This window comes from Centruroides sculpturatus, unplaced genomic scaffold, assembly GCF_000671375.1.
Source record: "Centruroides sculpturatus isolate CEXI.00-Female unplaced genomic scaffold, Cexi_2.0 scaffold106, whole genome shotgun sequence".
NCBI classification, from domain to species: Eukaryota; Metazoa; Arthropoda; class Arachnida; order Scorpiones; family Buthidae; genus Centruroides; species Centruroides sculpturatus.
This window is the reverse complement of record NW_019384517.1, coordinates 696,021-710,581: the sequence shown is the minus strand read 5'-3', so window position 1 is coordinate 710,581 and position 14,561 is coordinate 696,021. Positions and strand designations below refer to the sequence as shown.

The 14,561-nt window shown below is 33.4% G+C and overlaps 1 protein-coding gene across 1 annotated transcript; it reads left to right on the top strand.

Moving 5' to 3' along the window:
- Window positions 1-1,502: 1,502 nt before the first annotated feature.
- Window positions 1,503-11,435, top strand: LOC111622620. The gene is made up of 6 exons (XM_023365029.1): window positions 1,503-1,854; window positions 2,365-3,323; window positions 3,368-3,374; window positions 4,936-5,025; window positions 5,096-5,200; window positions 10,355-11,435. Exons 2-6 carry the CDS (start codon window positions 2,374-2,376, stop codon window positions 11,315-11,317), a joined length of 2,115 nt encoding a protein of 704 aa, XP_023220797.1. The 5' UTR covers window positions 1,503-1,854; window positions 2,365-2,373; the 3' UTR covers window positions 11,318-11,435.
- The last annotated feature ends 3,126 nt before the right edge of the window (window positions 11,436-14,561 follow it).

The window sequence follows — 14,561 nt, the reverse complement described above, 5'->3', positions numbered from 1 at the left end:
GATAAAGTTTAAATAAAACGATAGAATCATAATCGTGAAGCTTTTAGCAAAATAAAGTATAAGAAACTTAATTTATCTTCCATTCTCTCAACTAACTTAACAAATTACCGTAGGTATAATGCAAATTCTGTGTTGTTTCTACACAGCTTCCATTTGTTAAAAATAAATATTACTCGAAATTACAAAAATAACCTAGGATTAGTCGATATTTTTAAGATAAAATAATAATATAATTAGCATAGGTGTAATACTAATATTCCTGTTTAAGGAAAATTCACATTGTTACGGTAATAGATTGTTATACTGTATTATTATAAAAGAAAAAGGAAAATTTTCCGAGGGGTGTTCTTAAGAAAATTGCCAAATTTAAATAATAAAACAATTTTTCATTATCGTTTCGCTAATCATTTATTGATCTGTGTTAACGGTTAATATGTATTTGATAATATGGCATCAAGAGGTACTTACAGGGAGGAAGCAGCTGATTTTTAAAGAAAGGAATTTATCTACTTATCACTTCCACTGGCCTCAAATTATAGTATAGAAGGTTAATTTTGTAGGATGATAAGCATTATAACTATAGCACGTGGGAGAAATCCTGGAAATAGATTAGACAATTTCTAACGAAAGTTGTCAAAAATTTTTAATTTGCTATCAAAACAGTTGAGTTTAACTTTAAAATATTTGAAAATAATCTTTTGTTTGTGAATATTCATAATCTGATTTTTTTAAAATAATTTAATAAATGTGAATGAATAAATGAATATAATTTATTCATTCACATGACGTCCTCTTTACAGAGGGTTTCAGTTGATGGACAGTTCTTCTCCAGTGTATTTTTTTTATTGTTACGCCTAGGTCCTCTCTTTCTCAGTCTGCCCACCATTCCCTGAACTTTTATCAGTTTCCCCGAGGATCCTTTTATTATATGCCCAGCATATGCTGTTTTTCTTCTCTAGATGCTGACCATCAGGTTCCTTTCCAGGCCCACTCGTAACCACCTCATTAGTTATTCTATCCATCCAACTAATTATTTCCATTCTTTTAAGACAGAACCGTCAGGCACGTCAAACCCGTAGTAGTGGATTAGATATTTGTACCTCGAAACCATAGTGTAAAATATAATTAGAGACCAAAAATGAGGAATGTAATTTCGGACATCCGTAGGGCAGCATTTGCACATAAGTTAAATAAGCCACGGCTTAATGCCTTGCGTTACGAGACTACGCATCTCTATTTCTCTTACATATGCTCTTGCAACCCCCGAAGGAAACCTTAATCAAACTGAAATATCGATTTTTATGTAGGTCAAAGCAAAGTTCTCCGGAAGACTATTCGAAGTTAACCCAAATTGTCGTAACGAAGATAAAATCGAAGTCTGTCCTCTAGTGTTTTGCAATTATGTGCGGATTTTTTTTTTTTTTTTAGCTTAATTCGAAAATTTCAGCTCATCGCCATTTTTGTTACGTTTATTTGTTTAATTTCTCCCTCTTTCCACACACGTCACTGCTATGTAATTCACGTACAGTACAGTACAGTACAGTACGTATTGTTGATTCCTGGCTGATGGCGCCATCTAGTGATCAAGACGGCAAACTGCTGCATCCCTAGCTAGCTATTTAAAACCCACGAGAGCGGAAAGGAATTTGAATATTGTATTATAACTTTGCATATTATAACTGAGTGGACTCGTAATTCGTTACGATACGATTTTTTTTGCGTAATCTTCCTATATTTGTCTAGCCAATCCGAACGCTGTGGAACATCTACCGATAACCGGATGAAAATCCGATAGCACACTTGTGTATTACCCATTTCGGTGCTGATACATACTAACGATTTCCTTTGGCAAAGGTTAGTACTGTACATTAAACTAATCATATCAATACGTTAAATTGAATTGTCGTGATTTCTCACTGTAGATGTAGTTTTGTCCTACTATTCGATTAATCGATTGGTGAAGTGACTGCACTTGTCGTTTTTTTTACGCGTGTAAACAGCTGATGCTGCTTTGTTTATAATGTTAATTTGATACTCTTTAAGTTAAATGTTAATGTGAAATGTATAAGTAGAATCTGAGGTATTTCAGAAATGGTGTAGATTTTTTTAAAAGGAAATTTATAGTGTCAGAGAGCCTCAAATTAGTGCTGTAGGCTTATTTTCGAAGATAGGGTATTAGAACTGTAACACGTGCAAGAGATAACCTTTATTACGATAAACTCGAAAAATATATAGAAATGTAGATTATCTTGAGGCGGTTAAGGATAAAATCCGACTAGAGTTGCGCGCTAAATTGAAAAACAATTCATTAAGAATTTATTATTGTGTCGTTTAAATTTAAAATTATTGTTACATCATTCACAGAAATCGACAATGAACAAAGATGAGCCATTAACAAAAATCCCTCTGAAGTACATCAATGGGTTTCCGTTTCCGGAACCGTTTCTGGATGAGGAGAAAGTTTTAGAAACTATCGCTTATCAACCAACCGAGGATGATATCTTTGTAACAACCTATCCTAAAAATGGAACCACGTGGATGATGTACATAATCTGGGAGATTCTTCACGATGGCGCACCACCACCTCCACCGTACATGATGATGATGATCGAGATCCCTTTCCTGGAATTTACAGGATCCAAAGTTATAGAGAAATTGAAGCCTCCGCGAGTCATGAAGACACACATGCCATTTAATTTAAATCCTTATAATCCTTCCGCCAAATACTTCTTCGTCTACAGGAATCCTTGGGATTGCTGCGTTTCTTATTTCCACCACGAGAGAGATATGGAACCTAATTACGATAGTTTAACGTTTGACGTATTTTACGAATGCTTTCTCAAAGGAGAAGTGCCGTGGGGTGATTTCTTCGATCACTTCTTATCCTGGTACGAGCACAAAGATGACTCCAATGTCTTCTTCTACAAGTACGAGGACATGAAGAAAGATCCCAAGGGTATTATTTTGAAAGTGGCAGAATTCTTAGGGGAGAATTATTTGCTCAAGTTGAAAGAAGACAAAGAATTAATGGAGAAGATATTGCGTCATACCGATTTTAAATACATGAAGGAAAATCTTCATTGTTACACTCCCCTCAGTAACGAAGGATTCGATAATTTGAGCGCAGAGGAATTATCTGTGAAATTATCAACAAAAGGAACTGAAAATGTAAAAAAAGTCGAATTTTTCCGTAAGGGAGAAGTGGGAAATTGGAGAAAATTCTTCAGCGAAGACCAAAAAGTTCGATTTCGGGAATACATAAAAAGGAAACTAACGGGAACACCCGTCGAAGGAACACTTATGCAAGAATGGATGAATATGGAGTAAGTTATAATCTTGAAAATCACGATTTTCACTAAAATTTCAGCAGTGCAGTGATTTCTCAAAATGTTTACGAATATTAATATATTCTGTTGTGGCAATAAAATAAAGATGTTGCATACGGTTTGTGTGTTTTTTTTTAATTCTGAAATTGCATGCACGTAAATCAGTCAGATCACGAAATATCACGCACGACAGCCGGATACAGAAAATATTAACGAGCGATAAAGATGCGAGATTGTTAATCGATGTTACTTATCGATGGTTCTTCGTGAATTTTATAGTGTTTTGAATGATTTCAGATATCGTTTTCTAACTAACAAAGAATTATTTTATGCTTCTCGCCAGTTTTGCAACTTTGGCATGGACACTTTCACAGGATGTGCGAAATTAGGGCAGATTTATGCACTAAGTGCACGTCTGAACGGCTCGTTAAATTGAGCAGCTGTAGTATTTAAAGATGTCTTTGGCCGGAATTTTTTGATGATTTGTCCTCCTAATCTGTAAATTAAAACTTTTTCATAATTTTTTTTTTGTAATGCCGTGTCGATGGCTTATAAATCAGAGTTTAAAGGTACTTATAACCATAAAAAGTTGTTCTTATTAAGAATGAGATTTCTTTAGTTGCATGCAATGACCGGTTCCGCATAGTTATGGTCATACTCATCCTTTTCTAACAGGCTGAATGATCCTGTATAGGATCGGTTTCTAGGATTGTACAAGGTAGAGCGGAAGAGAGTTTCCTCTGTTTAAGGTGGAGCTCTTTCCACTTATATATACTACATAAATCTGTACAAAGAATGGCACGATTATTAAATTAAGTGTAAGATTTGCATAAGCAGAGAGATTCACGATATTCGTGAAGGGTATATATTGTGTTAAGTAACACAAAAATCCGGTTCGTTAATGGTAAACGTTTAGTGTCAACAATTTAAATTGTTAAAACGCAATGGCGTTCTTATTAATATATAACCTCGAAAGAATTATCTCGTTTAGCGATGGCTTCATACTCACGAAAAGTTCAATACTTCGTAACTTGCCAAAAAAGTAAAGGTATATCAAAGGAATAATATAATTTGGCGTTGGTATAATGGTCGTATTCTTTAAGAAAATTTTACAGTAATTTATAATTTTTCTTCGCAGTAAAGCTTACTTGGCAGAACACACATTGCTATGGTAATAAATTAAATTGTATTATTATTATTACAAAAGATAAACGGAAATTTTCCGAGGCGTTTTCTTAAGAAAATTATCAAATTTGAATAATAAAACAATTTTTTTTTCTTATCGTTTCGCTAATCATTTATTGATCTATGTTAACGGTTAATGTTAGTATTTGATAATATGGCATCAAGAGGTACTTACAGGGAGGAAGCAGCTGTTTTTCTAAAGAAAGGAATTTATCTACTTATCACTTCCACTGGCCTCAAATTATAGTATAGAAGGTTAATTTTGTAGGATGATAAGCATTATAACTATAGCACGTGGGAGAAATCCTGGAAATAGATTAGACAATTTCTAACGAAAGTTANTATCGACGATGTAAGGAATACATTCAGTTTGTGCAATATTATAATTATTTAATATTAATTTATACATAATTTGCATTTTCAGCATGCCACCGAAGATGTCGAGAAGATGATTCTCGGTAACAAATGTGATATGGAAGACAAAAGAATGATCAGCAAAGAAAGAGGAGAATCGGTAATTTGTAGGAATTTTTTGAAATTTTAATGTCGTTTCAATCAAATTTAATGAGAGAGACTTATTTTAGATTGCACGAGACCACGACGTAACCTTCTTAGAAACAAGTGCAAAAGCAAATATCAATATCGAAGAAGCCTTTTTTCATTTAGCAGAAGCTATCTTAAATAAGGTGGTAGTTTTATTCTTATATATATTAAATAATACATTTTGAAAATGGTACTTCTACTTGTATTAAAAATTTAGTTTTTAAATTTATAAATTTCATTATTGTCAATATTTTTTGACAGCAAATGGCATTGAAGGATCAAACAGAATCATCTGACAAACTGCGCATTGCTACACAAGATAAAAATACGGGGAAATGCTGTTAGGTAAATAATTTCTTTAAAAATGTTATCAAAAAGTTTAAATTAAAGTTCTATATTTAAGAGAAAAGTAAATTTTTCCTGCATTATAATGCTCTTTTGAATTGTGTGCTTATGTAAGCAAATAACAGACATATATATATATATATATATATAAATGGCACAAATGAAGTTGTTAGAACCTTATCAGTGCTGTAGACCCATGCACACAGAACTAAAAAAAAGTGAAAGGAACCTAGGATCTTCATATCACCCTTTCCAAGATATAGCTTCCCCAAAAATCCAGAATATATTGACTGGGATCCAGGAAATATTTTTCTCCTTTGCATTAAACTTGCATCAAATTTATATAAATAATTGGATTTAACTATCAAAGATATTTTGAATTTGTACCATAATAGATTAGAAATAAAGTTGATTATATTAAGAGATAAAATATGAAAATTGATTTCAAAACAAAAATTTAATGAAAAAAATTAGGAATGTAACATCAATTAAGGAAGCTCTTCAAATGTAAATCCTATAAAATTTACTTTTCTCACTTTACATAATCTGGAAGCACTAGAATTCTTGCAAATCAAGTGTTAACAAGAGAAATAAAGTTAAAGATTGAGAGAGAATTGTTTAAATATATTATTAATTAATAACACAATGTAACTTCCAAATATATTTGTAATGCTAAAACTCAAAATATTGATTATTAAAATAATTTTATTTTTAATTGTAGCCCTTATATCGTGGCTAGCGATTCGGAATGTAATTGTGATATTAAAAATGCATTTAGAGAAATCTACGGTTTTTACTGGCTTATCGAATAAACGATACGAATGGACCCTAGACCATCATTGACTGATTGCCCCTGGATGTTGGCTTCTTACAGAAACACAGCTTCCTTATCATCAAATATCACGGCACGCTACTGCAGAAAATAGGAGAGTTACGAAGAAAGTAGTGGCAACATACCACTGTGACAAAATATACATTATAAAAACATGCATTTGCAGCCCCTCGATATAATCTACTACATTGACAACTTGCCAGATGTCTGAAGGTGCTGTAAACTATTAGAATAGCTGTTGATATCTGCAAACGAGTGCCCTATTGCTCAGATGATTGGTACTGTGTTTTAAGAAAATCGGTTCAAATGTTCGTTTGCAAAGTGTTTAGCGGTGCCATTTCTGTACTTGCATCCATCGTACTGCAATTTTGCAGTTAAAGTACGTCTTTCAACACACGCAACCGTGATCGGCTTGTTTCAGTCTCTGCAGTTAAATATATTATTGTCCATCAGCGATTCAATCAACCGGATGTGATGAGATTCAATGTCAGGATGACCAGAACATTCCACATCATTCACACAATCACGACCTTGGCAAAATGCTTTCACCCATCTTGCCACCTTTTGAGGCGTTAATCCATCAGTGCTTCATGCTTCTCGCAGTTCTTCGTAATATCCTTTAGCATATCTTTCGTCGGCCACCTCAATCTATCCATGCACATTGTTACCCGCTTTGAAAACATTAAGGTAGGGTGGTCTGGTTCGACACCACTAATTCAATGCTTCGTACTCGCCCCTCTTTAACATGTGAACTGATCCACCTGTGTGCACTGAACACAGGTGGATGTGTTCAGTGCAATATTATTTATCGATTGTTCTATATGAATTTTATGGTTTGGATGATTTCAGGTAATTGTTTTAACAACGAATTCTTTTATACAGAACCGATACTTCTCGCGAGTTTTACAACTGGATCATGGACATGTTAATGCCAGGATGTGGGAAATTAGGACGGATTTATTCACTAAGCTAAGTGCATTTATGGCATGACTCGTTAAATCGAGCAGCTGCAGCATTTAAAGGTGTGTTTTTGGCCTGAATTTTTTTTGATAATTCTCTTCCAACGTAAAAATTATAACTTAATTTCTTGTAACGTCGTGTCAATAGCATATAAACCAAGGTTTAAAGGCACTTATTCTTAATAAAAACCACTTTTTATGGATAGTTGCATACAATGACCAGTCGGTTCCGATAGTTATGGTCATACTTCTGTTTAAAGTGGAGCTGGTTCCATTTATATATACAGTACGAGTATATATGTATACAAAGAATGACACGATTATTAAAATAACTAAGATTTGAATAAGCAGTGTATACCATATTCGCGAGAAGGGTAAATGTCGACGTTAATAAAATATGAAGACTCTTTTATATAACTCGAATAAATGAAATTTGCTTTAAAGGTTTAAACCAGGGGTTCCCAACATTTTTGGTGTACCCCTTTTAAAAAATTTTTTTCCATCGATCCCCTTCAATATTAATTATACTATACTATATATTATATATAGGCCTAAATATATTGTTATTACATAAAACATTTGATCGTTTAATAAACAATTGTCTGTAGGGTGACTAAAATTCAATCATGTCTGCTTTACGTGTAGGACTATTCACAGAATTCAATCTTAAGAGAAAAACACATTCTAATCTGTTTACTCTTTGTATTCAGGACACACACAACACTGTCAGCTGACTTTTGGGCTACCGTGTACATTGAATTTTGTCAAAAGATATGAGAGAGATATAATAAAAAGTGATGATAAAGTTTAAATAAAACGATAGAATCATAATCGTGAAGCTTTTAGCAAAATAAAGTATAAGAAACTTAATTTATCTTCCATTCTCTCAACTAACTTAACAAATTACCGTAGGTATAATGCAAATTCTGTGTTGTTTCTACACAGCTTCCATTTGTTAAAAATAAATATTACTCGAAATTACAAAAATAACCTAGGATTAGTCGATATTTTTAAGATAAAATAATAATATAATTAGCATAGGTGTAATACTAATATTCCTGTTTAAGGAAAATTCACATTGTTACGGTAATAGATTGTTATACTGTATTATTATAAAAGAAAAAGGAAAATTTTCCGAGGGGTGTTCTTAAGAAAATTGCCAAATTTAAATAATAAAACAATTTTTCATTATCGTTTCGCTAATCATTTATTGATCTGTGTTAACGGTTAATATGTATTTGATAATATGGCATCAAGAGGTACTTACAGGGAGGAAGCAGCTGATTTTTAAAGAAAGGAATTTATCTACTTATCACTTCCACTGGCCTCAAATTATAGTATAGAAGGTTAATTTTGTAGGATGATAAGCATTAGAACTATAGCACGTAGGAGAAATCCTGGAAATAGATTAGACAATTTCTAACGAAAGTTGTCAAAAATTTTTAATTTGCTATCAAAACAGTTGAGTTTAACTTTAAAATATTTGAAAATAATCTTTTGTTTGTGAATATTCATAATCTGATTTTTTTTAAAATAATTTAATAAATGTGAATGAATAAATGAATATAATTTATTCATTCACATGACGTCCTCTTTACAGAGGGTTTCAGTTGATGGACAGTTCTTCTCCAGTGTATTTTTTTTATTGTTACGCCTAGGTCCTCTCTTTCTCCGTCTGCCCACCATTCCCTGAACTTTTATCAGTTTCCCCGAGGATCCTTTTATTATATGCCAAACATATGCTGTTTTTCTTCTCTAGATGCTGACCATCAGGTTCCATTCCAGGCCCACTCGTAATCATCTCATTAGTTATTCTATCCATCCAACTAATTATTTCCATTCTTTTAAGACAGAACCGTCAGGCACGTCAAACCCGTAGTAGTGGATTAGATATTTGTACCTCGAAACCATAGTGTAAAATATAATTAGAGACCAAAAATGAGGAATGTAATTTCGGACATCCGTAGGGCAGCATTTGCACATAAGTTAAATAAGCCACGGCTTAATGCCTTGCGTTACGAGACTACGCATCTCTATTTCTCTTACATATGCTCTTGCAACCCCCGAAGGAAACCTTAATCAAACTGAAATATCGATTTATATGTAGGTCAAAGCAAAGTTCTCCGGAAGACTATTCGAAGTTAACCCAAATTGTCGTAACGAAGATAAAATCGAAGTCTGTCCTCTAGTGTTTTGCAATTATGTGCGATTTTTTTTTTTTTTTTTAGCTTAATTCGAAAATTTCAGCTCATCGCCATTTTTGTTACGTTTATTTGTTTAATTTCTCCCTCTTTCCACACACGTCACTGCTATGTAATTCACGTACAGTACAGTACAGTACAGTACGTATTGTTGATTCCTGGCTGATGGCGCCATCTAGTGATCAAGACGGCAAACTGCTGCATCCCTAGCTAGCTATTTAAAACCCACGAGAGCGGAAAGGAATTTGAATATTGTATTATAACTTTGCATATTATAACTGAGTGGACTCGTAATTCGTTACGATACGATTTTTTTTGCGTAATCTTCCTATATTTGTCTAGCCAATCCGAACGCTGTGGAACATCTACCGATAACCGGATGAAAATCCGATAGCACACTTGTGTATTACCCATTTCGGTGCTGATACATACTAACGATTTCCTTTGGCAAAGGTTAGTACTGTACATTAAACTAATCATATCAATACGTTAAATTGAATTGTCGTGATTTCTCACTGTAGATGTAGTTTTGTCCTACTATTCGATTAATCGATTGGTGAAGTGACTGCACTTGTCGTTTTTTTTACGCGTGTAAACAGCTGATGCTGCTTTGTTTATAATGTTAATTTGATACTCTTTAAGTTAAATGTTAATGTGAAATGTATAAGTAGAATCTGAGGTATTTCAGAAATGGTGTAGATTTTTTTAAAAGGAAATTTATAGTGTCAGAGAGCCTCAAATTAGTGCTGTAGGCTTATTTTCGAAGATAGGGTATTAGAACTGTAACACGTGCAAGAGATAACCTTTATTACGATAAACTCGAAAAATATATAGAAATGTAGATTATCTTGAGGCGGTTAAGGATAAAATCCGACTAGAGTTGCGCGCTAAATTGAAAAACAATTCATTAAAAATTTATTATTGTGTCGTTTAAATTTAAAATTATTGTTACATCATTCACAGAAATCGAAAATGAACAAAGATGAGCCATTAACAAAAATCCCTCTGAAGTACATCAATGGGTTTCCGTTTCCGGAACCGTTTCTGGATGAGGAGAAAGTTTTAGAAACTATCGCTTATCAACCAACCGAGGATGATATCTTTGTAACAACCTATCCTAAAAATGGAACCACGTGGATGATGTACATAATCTGGGAGATTCTTCACGATGGCGCACCACCCCCTCCACCGTACATGATGATGATGATCGAGATCCCTTTCCTGGAATTTACAGGATCCAAAGTTATAGAGAAATTGAAGCCTCCGCGAGTCATGAAGACACACATGCCATTCAATTTAAATCCTTATAATCCTTCCGCCAAATACTTCTTCGTCTACAGGAATCCTTGGGATTGCTGCGTTTCTTATTTCCACCACGAGAGAGATATGGAACCTAATTACGATAGTTTAACGTTTGACGTATTTTACGAATGCTTTCTCAAAGGAGAAGTGCCGTGGGGTGATTTCTTCGATCACTTCTTATCCTGGTACGAGCACAAAGATGACTCCAATGTCTTCTTCTACAAGTACGAGGACATGAAGAAAGATCCCAAGGGTATTATTTTGAAAGTGGCAGAATTCTTAGGGGAGAATTATTTGCTCAAGTTGAAAGAAGACAAAGAATTAATGGAGAAGATATTGCGTCATACCGATTTTAAATACATGAAGGAAAATCTTCATTGTTACACTCCCCTCAGTAACGAAGGATTCGATAATTTGAGCGCAGAGGAATTATCTGTGAAATTATCAACAAAAGGAACTGAAAATGTAAAAAAAGTCGAATTTTTCCGTAAGGGAGAAGTGGGAAATTGGAGAAAATTCTTCAGCGAAGACCAAAAAGTTCGATTTCGGGAATACATAAAAAGGAAACTAACGGGAACACCCGTCGAAGGAACACTTATGCAAGAATGGATGAATATGGAGTAAGTTATAATCTTGAAAATCACGATTTTCACTAAAATTTCAGCAGTGCAGTGATTTCTCAAAATGTTTACGAATATTAATATATTCTGTTGTGGCAATAAAATAAAGATGTTGCATACGGTTTGTGTGTTTTTTTTTAATTCTGAAATTGCATGCACGTAAATCAGTCAGATCACGAAATATCACGCACGACAGCCGGATACAGAAAATATTAACGAGCGATAAAGATGCGAGATTGTTAATCGATGTTACTTATCGATGGTTCTTCGTGAATTTTATAGTGTTTTGAATGATTTCAGATATCGTTTTCTAACTAACAAAGAATTATTTTATGCTTCTCGCCAGTTTTGCAACTTTGGCATGGACACTTTCACAGGATGTGCGAAATTAGGGCAGATTTATGCACTAAGTGCACGTCTGAACGGCTCGTTAAATTGAGCAGCTGTAGTATTTAAAGATGTCTTTGGCCGGAATTTTTTGATGATTTGTCCTCCTAATCTGTAAATTAAAACTTTTTCATAATTTTTTTTTTGTAATGCCGTGTCGATGGCTTATAAATCAGAGTTTAAAGGTACTTATAACCATAAAAAGTTGTTCTTATTAAGAATGAGATTTCTTTAGTTGCATGCAATGACCGGTTCCGCATAGTTATGGTCATACTCATCCTTTTCTAACAGGCTGAATGATCCTGTATAGGATCGGTTTCTAGGATTGTACAAGGTAGAGCGGAAGAGAGTTTCCTCTGTTTAAGGTGGAGCTCTTTCCACTTATATATACTACATAAATCTGTACAAAGAATGGCACGATTATTAAATTAAGTGTAAGATTTGCATAAGCAGAGAGATTCACGATATTCGTGAAGGGTATATATTGTGTTAAGTAACACAAAAATCCGGTTCGTTAATGGTAAACGTTTAGTGTCAACAATTTAAATTGTTAAAACGCAATGGCGTTCTTATTAATATATAACCTCGAAAGAATTATCTCGTTTAGCGATGGCTTCATACTCACGAAAAGTTCAATACTTCGTAACTTGCCAAAAAAGTAAAGGTATATCAAAGGAATAATATAATTTGGCGTTGGTATAATGGTCGTATTCTTTAAGAAAATTTTACAGTAATTTATAATTTTTCTTCGCAGTAAAGCTTACTTGGCAGAACACACATTGCTATGGTAATAAATTAAATTGTATTATTATTATTACAAAAGATAAACGGAAATTTTCCGAGGCGTTTTCTTAAGAAAATTATCAAATTTGAATAATAAAACAATTTTTTTTTCTTATCGTTTCGCTAATCATTTATTGATCTATGTTAACGGTTAATGTTAGTATTTGATAATATGGCATCAAGAGGTACTTACAGGGAGGAAGCAGCTGTTTTTCTAAAGAAAGGAATTTATCTACTTATCACTTCCACTGGCCTCAAATTATAGTATAGAAGGTTAATTTTGTAGGATGATAAGCATTATAACTATAGCACGTGGGAGAAATCCTGGAAATAGATTAGACAATTTCTAACGAAAGTTATCAAAAAAATTTTAATTCGCTATCAAAACACTCAGTTATGAGTATAACTTTCTTTAAAATAAAAATTATTTTTAAATATACAAATTAAGGGTATTGTATTCTCTTATATAACCTATATGCATAAATTAATATTCTTAGAGAGCCAAAATGAATAAAGAAAGAAAAAGAAAACCATTTATCAAAATAGTACTTTCAACAAAAGAATGTTACAGAAGTCGAGCGATCAACCAACTGAAAATGATGTATTTGTAGTGTGACCTATCCCAAAAATGAATCAAGTGAATGATTTATGTAATTTATAGATCCTCGGGGCCGGATTTGCACATAAGCTAAATAAGTTACAGCTCAGGACTTCGCGTTATGAGTCTATAGCTTAGGTCCTAACATTTTTACATGTATCATTATTTAATTGAAGAGAAGGGCCTGTTATATGTTAGACTCGTCGTGGCCCTAAGCTAGAAGTCCAGCCATTGGAGATCTTTTACGATGGTGCATCATCACCGCCTCTTTTTGTGCTAATGCTGAATCGAAATTCCTTTCTCGAATTGATAGGAAATGAAGTTATATAAAGAAATTAAAGCCTACGAGAGTCACGAAGATCTTTACAGTTCTACTAAATATTTCTACGTCTACAGAGATCCTTGGGTTTGCTGCGTTTCCCGTCTTCACCACGCAATAGAAAGAAACCGAGACAGTTCAATATTTTTTGTTTTCTTAAAGGGAAAATGCCGTGGGGATGATTATCCGGATTACTCCTTATCATAGTATAAGAATGATGATCCTGACGTCGTCTTTTACGTGTACGAGGACATGAAAGATTTCAGAACGGATTTTATACCATGTATAATCTATGTGAATTATAATATTAACATTATATTGTAGATGGTAAACTCATTTTTAATTTAATGTTGTGCAATAAATTCATTTATTAACACTATTCTGTAAATGACCTAAATCAATCATACCATTACTACGACCTCATTATAGTACTGTACATGTTTTGACTTTACTCTCTCATCAGTCCCATATTTTCGGAATCATACGTGGAAATGATTGAGTAACGTAAAATTTCGTGGCATTTCCATGATGGGAAGTGATACATAATGCAACACAAACGAAACACAGTATTTTGTAGGCCTATATAAATTCAAATGGATATTTTAAATGTAAAAAGAATAGGAAAATGGGATGCTTTCAAAATAGTATTTGGATAGTATAATACCTTTTTAAAATATCGTAACATCATTCTCTTTATAATAAATCAGAATATTCTTACATTTCACAATAAAGAGCTTGCTGATACGAAAGGAATTACACGTCAGTTCTGTGTTGGAGACGTGATTACAACGTTTACGTCACTAATCATATTGATTAATTAACAAGGTCTTGTGAACATTATAACCTTAAACGTCAATGACGTCGAGTTACGTAATAGCATATGTCAAATTTTGCCGAACAACAGTCGGACTCTTGCGTTGTTTAGAATATAGCTAATGTTCGCGTTTAGAGTTGAAGCGTTTATAATTCTGACGATCTCCATTGTTTCTATGATATATTTTGGAGCATAGATATTCCTACCAGTACCGGTAGAATTTAAATATTCTTTAATTTGATGCATTACTCTTATCTAACTTCCACTTGAAGCTAGATAAGAACGTATGGATCTTCAGACCGAAAAAACTGACTTACATGATAAAATTCTATAACGAAAATATGGTA